The sequence below is a fragment of the Aythya fuligula genome, chromosome 2 (genome assembly GCF_009819795.1).
Source record: "Aythya fuligula isolate bAytFul2 chromosome 2, bAytFul2.pri, whole genome shotgun sequence".
Taxonomy (NCBI): Eukaryota; Metazoa; Chordata; class Aves; order Anseriformes; family Anatidae; genus Aythya; species Aythya fuligula.
In genome coordinates, this window is record NC_045560.1 from 35510651 (window position 1) to 35519282 (window position 8632).

General features: G+C 44.1%; 1 protein-coding gene across 1 annotated transcript in view; it reads right to left on the bottom strand.

The window, feature by feature from the left end:
* SKAP2 (src kinase associated phosphoprotein 2) overlaps positions 1–1175 on the bottom strand; it is a 116177-nt gene extending 115002 nt beyond the window's left edge. Inside the window, exon 1 of the mRNA XM_032181833.1 lies at positions 1106–1175. Within this exon, the coding sequence (XP_032037724.1) occupies positions 1106–1154 (49 nt within the window). The 5' untranslated portion in view covers positions 1155–1175. The remainder of the gene's footprint in view (positions 1–1105) is intronic.
* Positions 1176–8632: the final 7457 nt, after the last annotated feature.

Below are 8632 nucleotides of genomic sequence, written 5' to 3' on the forward strand. Positions count from 1 at the left end.
TGACAGCGCACACTGACATCCCTCTTGGGAGAAAATAGGTGTTTTCACAGTTTCGCTTCAAAACACAAACTTTTATAACGCTTTCTCCATGTCAGACTGGAAAAAGACATGGAGAAGGACGGGTTGTATAGATGAGGCACCATGACAAGAAAGAAAAAAGTTTGAAGTTATCCCATCTGCATCATATCAGCCTCCCCCAGAAGAGTTTCTTGGAGCGACTTCGCCCAGCGAAAGTCACTCTGAACCAGACAAAAACTTCATGTGAGCACAGGCTCCGGGACACTGCAACACCACAGAGGGCTGGAAAAGCTCTCTAGAGCTTCTCTGTTATTATTATTACGAATCAATCCCATGATGAGAAATCACCAAAAGCTTCCCATTTCTGCTGGTGGCCTTCCCTGGGGGCGCTCCTACAGGTGGCACAACCTCCACACAAGGTGCTTGGGAACAGCGGGAACAACTCTCTCAGGGAGAGCCGGCAGAAGGGCTTTCAAGGTGGGGTTGAGAGGTGCGAGCAGAGCACTTCAGGCACTACTTCTGCCCGCCCCGGTGTTTAACAGTGACCATTTCCCAGAGGCGAGCAGCCCCCGCACCCAGCAGGTGCTCGGCCTCGTTGGCACGGTCCCGGGGGCACGGGCAGCGTGCGCGGCTCAGAGCCGTGCAAGTTCCTGCGGCAGAAAGAGAAGTTGTCACAAGGAAGGCGCCGCTCCCGCTCAAACCGAAACCGTTTCGAGGCCGTTTCGGGACTTTTAGGGATCTTTTTTTTCCCCAAAAAAAAAAATAATAATAATAATGATAATAAATAAAAAACAGAGGTGGAAGTGAACTTAGCGGGACACAGGGGCACAGGGCAGGGAGCTCCGCGCCTCCCCTCCCCTTCCCCTCCCCGCTGCGAGCAGGGTGCAGCGGCACCCCCGGGGCCACCCCGCTCCCGTTCCCGGTGCCGCTGCCGGTGGCGCTCCCGGTGCCGGTGCCGGTGCCGGCACATCCCGCCGGCCCGCCCCCCGGGAAGCCAGCCCTCCTCGCTCCCTCCCTCCCTCCCTCCTCCCTCTATCCCTCCCTCCTTCCGTCCGTCGGTCTGTCGGTGGGTCCGTCCCGCCCGTACCTGCCAGGAGGCCGCGGACGTCCCCGGGGATGGCGGCGGCGCCCTGCATGCTGCGGGCGGGGCGCGGACACCCCGCGGGCGGGGCGGGGCCAAGCGCCTGGGGCGCGGGCACCCGCCCGGCCCCGACGGGCAGGAAGCGGAGGCCCCGCCCACACCGGCCGCGGGGGGCGGGGCCTCGCTGCATAGCCACGCCCCCTCTCCGCCTTTAGCCCCGCCGGACATGTTGCGTAAGGACGCCGTGCGGGCAGGTCGCGCTTTGCCAGCAGCAAGCATGGCGGCCAGCGGTAGTCGTCTCCCCGCCTCCGCCCTGAAACCTGCAGGAGGTTGGTGATTGGGCGAGGTGCACGGAAGTCGCTCTCTGATTGGTCCGTTGGTTCGCCCTTGGTTCCCAAAGTGAGGGCGTGGGGGTTCTGTGCCCTCACCCTGTCAGACGGGAGCCCGGCGGGCATGAGGAGCGATAAAGACGTGCCCCAGTTCTCCCAAACGTCCTTGACAGCCGGCCTCAGGCCGCCTGTGGGAACGCACAGCGCTGCTGGGGGAATGAGGGAGACGATCCGGTCCCCGGTGTTCCTTGGGCTGCCCTGCTCCCCTTACGGCCTGCCGCCATTTTGAGCATTTTGAGGCCTGGGGACAGCGATGGGGACAACAGCAGCAGCGGGGGCAATAAAGCCAGAGCGTGGGAGGAGGGAGGCGCACACACACCGGGCAGGCACTGCAATGAGCAACGGCAATGGCTGGGGTCCCCCGCTTGGTGCCTGCCAGCTCAGGTGTGTAGGGAGAGGTGCTGTTGCCGAGCGCTGCAGCTGGCCTGATTCAGGGTTATTTTCCTCAGGGGGCCAGCTTTGGTGTGTTTGCCAGCAAATCTCTACTCATCTGTGTTTGGAACACACAAGTGGTGCAATGTGTTTAGTGTAGAAGTAGTCAAAGTAAACTACGAGCATGTGCTTCTGTGACCCCGGTGGTTTTGGCTATATCTCTGTTGTTATTAGAGGAACTGTTTGTGTTAGAGCTGCAGTTATGTTAGCACATCTGTGTATCGTGCTGGGGTAGAAAAAACAGCAGGGAAAAGTGCTATTTATGAAATTTCACCTTTGCACCAGCATAACTACCTTAACACTTGTGGTACAGCTGGCAGTGCAGCGGTAACTGTCAGGTATTAAGCAGTTTCATACCTCGGCTGATGCAGCGATGCCAGCAGAAGTCTGCAGTGGAGACATAGTGTTAGATTGGATTGTTCTCCTGACCTCTCACATCTCTTAATTCCATAGAGCAACTCATTTCAAATACATCTGGATTTTCAAAGCATTGCAGCTTTATTACCTGATTTTATGGCCATCTTGACTGAAACTCAAGCAGTTAACTAACTGACCTGTATAACGTTGCACAATCATTTTTGTGTTTGTTCTCTTAATTTCAAAATAAACATGAATGTGTCCATCTTGCCTTTTTGTATTTGTATAAATACCAACTACTTAGGCATTGCAAGAATACGTTTGATTAATTTTCTGTAGTTGGCAGCGAGGACTCTTAGGGCTTATGTTAAATTACAGGTTTCAGATGTGCAGTCTTGGGAAGCTGCCATAAGGAACAGGAAAATGGCTTCCAGTCTAATTTACTTGCCCTTTTTTGGGTTAATCTTAATCCTGCTTTCTTATGTTGACTTTATGGCTCCATCCATTTCTGTTCCAGAAATGAGTCAAGGGTGTCACTTGAACTCTGTTGTAGTCTTGTTTTGAGATCACTTTTCCCAATAATTTATTCCATATGTTTACCATTCATACAAGCTTTCCCTGGGTTTCAGAACATAAAATGGGGAGAAATAACTTACCTTTATTATTTCCCTCATCCCACGCTAGTCACCCTGTTTTTTTCTACTCGTTTCCTTAAAGACCTCCTTGTTGCACTGAAGACCAGCCCTTCTTACAGCTAGCAAGATTTGTGACCCAAGCCTATTTTAAGCCTTGTCGAGTTCCAGATTTACTCTTAGTTCCCTAATTTTTAAATCTACCGCTAATAGGAAGCATAATTCAAAACAGACTCCTTCATTGAAGCATGTCTGGCTTCAGAGCCATTTCAGCCTGTTTTCCGAGGATTCCACAGCTTGTGCCTCATCAAAACCAGACACACTGCATCGCCTGATCAGGCGCATAGATCAGGGATTCTTGATGTGTGGGTAGCGGCACCACAGGGAATGCACACAAGTTTATTGTCCTTCCGTGTGGGGAGAGCTATGAAAACGGAGTTCATGAGGAGCAGCCTCCATCTCATCTGCAGGGAGCCCGCAGTAACACAGCTGCAGAAAGAAGAAAGTTTCCCATTCAGGAGAAACATCACCACCACCCTGCCCCGCTGAAGACATCTGACATCTCCAGTGTACTGGGAAATGGGGCATTTTTCCATGAAATGTTCCACTTCTCTGCAGCCTTGCTTTTAAAACTTAAATTCTAGGTTAAAAAGCAGACGGGACCCGTGTACAGCTGCTGCTTGTTCTCTGCATGTCCTTTAATAGAAAATTAATCAGATTACAGTGCGTGCACCCTGCACTGTTTCACACAGGCAGGCAGTAGGCTTGTTGAGGCTAGTCAGTATTCTCATCTGTTCATCCCCTGTTGGTTGTCTGTCTTCTTTTGACAGATTTGAAACAATATAGCTAGTCAATAATCAGAATATTTATATTTTTTAATTATTTAATTACATTAAACAGTGGCTGGCAACGATTTCTGGCATGCATAGATAGTTGTTAAACGGAAGGAGTGCAGACTTTCTTTACAAAGAAACTCAGAAACTTAACTTCTGGGTTAAAAAAAAAAAAATCGGAAAATTGTGTCATTGAAGGACAGTGCTCTAAACATAGCAACTCTTTATGCATTTTAGGCATGGTCACTGCACTGAAGAAAAGCTCTGGTGTCTCTAACAGTAGAAAAACATATTTTGTACCCTTTGCCCTCTGGCAAAAGATAATTAATGTTTTGTTAGGATTTGCTACTGCTGAACAAGTTAAAATGATTTCCTCAGTCAGAGATACATCCAGGACATCACAGCACTTGTTTTGAGAATAAGTTTCTAAATTAACTTTGAAGCACAAAGAAAAGCTAACATTTGGTGTAACGACTGGATAAAATTCCACGTATCCTCTTTGACTCAGCATCCATCTTCATGAAAGCTTCCTATTTTGCTGTGTTCTTAAAGGCATCTTAGAAAAAAAAAAAAAAAGTCTTTTAGGCTTTCAAGTGCTGTGTGCACAGTTGGCTTGCTTTGGCTGCACTTTGTTCAGCCCTTTGGTCTTGCACTGAGAATCCAGCCCATTGAATTCAGTCCATTGAGCAAGAGCTGAACACACTCTTCGGTTTATGGGTTGCAGTGATGATCACAAATAGAACTGAAAATGTACTCAGTGAGAATGTAGAAGTTTTGAACACCAAGTGCTTGGTTTTGTATTAGTTTCATGATGAAAAATTGGTACAGCACCATTTTTTTCTACATCATTTGAAGACTTTGGTGTCACCACTGTATATGTTCAGTGTTACAAAACCAATAAACTTCTCCTGGTGAAGGTGATTTGCCATTTATGAAGTAGTGTCTGGCTCTAAATGTTGCTTTCTGTAAACCTAACACGTTTTGAGATGTCAGCCTGAGGACAGCAGTTTCCAACAGGCTTAGAAACACATTGAGAAACACAAGTCATTCCCTTCTCTGTCCATGTTCTTCAAGCTAGAACATCACAGAGAGGTACTGACATGGAAAAGACTGAGAATGATTCCCCTAGACAATTTACTTTTATATACTCTAATATATTCCAGCAGTGTCTAACTTTGCCTAGCAATTATCTCTGCAAAGAAAGGTTGGTGTTTATATAATCAAATCTACAGGATGACAAATATAACTTTAAATAGTGTTTTCTAAGTACTACCTGTTGTAGGGAACATGTTTGTTTAAACATTTCTTTTTACCTGAGTATCCATTAGTTTGTATAGTATTACACACCATCCAATATTTTATTACAATAAAAATATATATATTCTGTAGCCCGTCAAGTACAAGTTCAGTCTCTTTTTAAAATAAAGTTTTGTTAAGAAAGCTCTCATCAGATATAAGCTTCAGAGTTTCACTAAGATCCTGTTTTGAGGTGATTTTCCAGCTGGGTTGATTCAAATGGAACATCCTGAAAGTTAGTTTTGGCACAGGTATAAGATTTCGGTGGACTTTTTGTCTTGCTAAAGCCTATGAAAGCGAGCCAAAGATAACTCCCCAAGTACCACAAAAAAAAAAAAAAGTCCTCCACTGTTCATCATTCAGATAGCTCCAATGAAGTTATGGAGACAACCAGCTGAAAAAGAGTTGTAAGATTTCAGCTCATACTAAATGCATTTGTTCCTATTTGTGTCTAGCCCTTTGTTCTCAGACGTCTTAAAAAGAAATATCAACGGACAGAAGGATCTCCCTCTGCCCCTGTCTCCTCTTCAGGATCTATAGAGATGAACTGATGGGTCAATGAACTGATACATAGAGATGAACTGATGCAGCTGAGCATGGGTGTAGGAAGAAGGTGAAGAGAGAAGCCCTGTTTGACTTGAGTTAATAATATAGATCTTACATAAACTTTTATTTTCCCCCTTTTTAACCTGGATATCTAACAAATATTTTGGAGCAATGAAAAGCCTTAATAACTCAAAGACGACTAAACATGCCTGATCATCCTATTGCATTCTCCAAAAGTAAAAGCAAAATTTCTTCCTAGTTCTTTGAAAAGTAGATGAAAGAAAATCTAGGTAACCTTTAATGTAATTTTTAGTTTTCTTTCTAGTTATTTTAGCCTTTTATTATCTATGTTGTAATGCATCCAGTCATGTTTTAAACAAATTATACCAAAGGTAATGAAATGAATGAACAATACTTTTCCATTAATTTATATATTAATATCCTTTATCACTTTCCTGTTGCAATAACATCACTTCAGTCCCCTGTGCCTTAAGTCACCAACCATCATGTGAGCCACTGCCACCTTTTTTTCCTTCCATGCCTCTTATTCCATCAGCAAGGAGGAGACAGCATTTTCTATGGCCAATTTGGAGGAATTGCTGTGCTGTTTGGGCTGTCAGCACCCTTCTGCTGGTTGACCAGCCTGCAGCCCGAACTGAATAGGTACCTGCTGAGCCTCTGTGGCATCATCATCCTAACTCTCTGTCCTTCATCCAGCAGCTGCATTTCACCAAGTTCTTAAGTTAATATCTGAAGGCTGTATCTCTATCCGATTTGTTTGAAACTAGCAATTAGATTTTAGGGAGAAATCAATACCAGGACACTTTTCATTGGGTAATCAAGCAAAACTTGTTACTTTGGAGGTTCAGAGGTAAAATGGACAAAAAATGGCAGAAGCAGGGAGTCACAGCCAGAATAAGTGTTCCTTCCTGCCAGTATCATGTGTTTTGTGAACAGCAGGGCATTCCCCCTTTTAAAGTTCCTTCTGTAAATTGTACAAGTAGCAATAACAATATATTTACAGGAAAACAAATGGGTTTCCAAAGCTGCAAAACCTTCATGTGTAGTGCTGCATTTCCCTTCACAGGAGAAATAAAAGGGTCACTTTGGTTTAAAACAGAACTGAATCAAAATCTGGGTAAAATCTAAATAAAATTCCTATATTAAGCTACAGAATACTGGCTTGCAACCTCTGAATTGACAATTTTTAACAGAAATAAAGACAAAGAATTTCCTAAACAAGTGGAATTTCTCAAAGACGCATGCTATTAAAAATGACTCTGTGAGCTGAGCGCCTTCCACTACATGTTAGTGAAGAAGTAAGCCGAGTTTAAAAAGTTAAAAGGTGCTGCTAGGTTAATTTTATTTTTTAAAAGTTAAGTGCACTTTCGAAAAGTGCTTCCATCAGCCTAAAAAACTGAGTATCTGACAAATTGTAGTCTAGCCGACAAGAGCTGTCTTATCATGTGCATAGGCATTAGCTCTCCATCTTTCTTTTTTAAATAGCATAAATGAACTTTTATCTCAGTGTGCTTAACTCAGCATTTTTTCTTGCTGCATTCCTAGCTTTTTATTTTATTTGCTACTCTTACGTGATTGCCACAAGCAGCAACAAATCAGGAAAATATCATAAAATTTCAAACAAAATCACAGTTCTTGAAGTCTGAATTCAACACAGCTTCTGGGAAACAGAGGTGAAAGTCTTCCTCAGACTCATGTGAAAAGGGCTGATCAAAGTGAGGCAGATATATAGGCTCATTTCTTGCCACACAAACTCCTTTTCTGTAAAAGTGGAGCATCATCAATTACCTTCTTTAAAGTGATACCTAGATATGCAAAACATCATGCCAAATAAGAAGCATTTGTTGTCTCCACTACAAATTGCATTTATTCCCGTTTTATTAAAGTGCTCAACTGATAAACTTCATGTTGATGGATTTAGTTAGAGCCGTGAATTATTATTTTGTAAAATAAAGAACCTTGAAAAACTCCTGATGCAAATAGACTTTATTTATAAAGTGTCTTCTGGGATATCACATGGTTTACAGCGAGACTACTCAATTAATAAAATAGCTTTTCTCAGCAAGTATTTCTACAATAATGTCCATAAACTACAGTGTGCCTGGCTAAAAGTATTCAAAGACAATCATAGCAATATGCTAACGGGGGCAAGCAGACCCTAAGCCAATATCGTCTCACTTTTTTTTTTCTTCTTAATTTAATAAAAAGCTCCGAATACAGAGACTGATGTGTTTTCAAGCTCTGACTGACGGGTTTTCAATTGATCTGGGTACTTTATGGCTCCCGACACTTGGTAACTAAGCACCTTACAAAACCAACCAAAACAAAAACTGCACAAGGTAAGGAAGAGTTATTGCCCCCAGGCTGTAGAGGCAACGCCCAAGAGGAGAAGTGATTTTGCCAAGATGACACAGGAATTATGTGGCAGAATGTGGAACCCAGCCAGCTCCCAGAAATCCCAAAGGCGTATCCACTGCTTGCTCATTCCACCCCTCCAGCAAGTGACAGTGAAGTCCTCCAGCTGTCAGTAGCTCACTGGAAGACTGAAAGGTTTGTAACCTTTCTGTGCAACGTGGTACATATGGATTCCGTGTAATTCTTCAATCTCAGACTGTGCATTTTAGGACTAACCTACATCCCCACCAGTTGGCATAGATCGTTCCTGCTTGCTTGACTCCATCACCATTTTCGCAGCTTCTTGTTTTTTCCCAGGCATGAGCCTGATGCTGTTATAGATAACAGATGCCATTAACAGCTAAAAATAAAAATAAAAACTTAGGAGGCTGATATGTTACTTTTAATTTAAGAAATCAAAGCACTCTATATGAGCCTACTTCCGCAGAGTTTATGTTTGCATTTAGAAACATCTACATGGATCTTCTGCATGGAAATGTAGCCCCTCGCTCCAACCACATGAAAGAACCACCTCAGCTTCATTACCCATCTGTCCTTGCCATTCCCAGTGAGACTGCAGACACAAAATCCAGCTGCCCGTTCCATGGTTTCTGCTAAGCAAGCATCTCCATG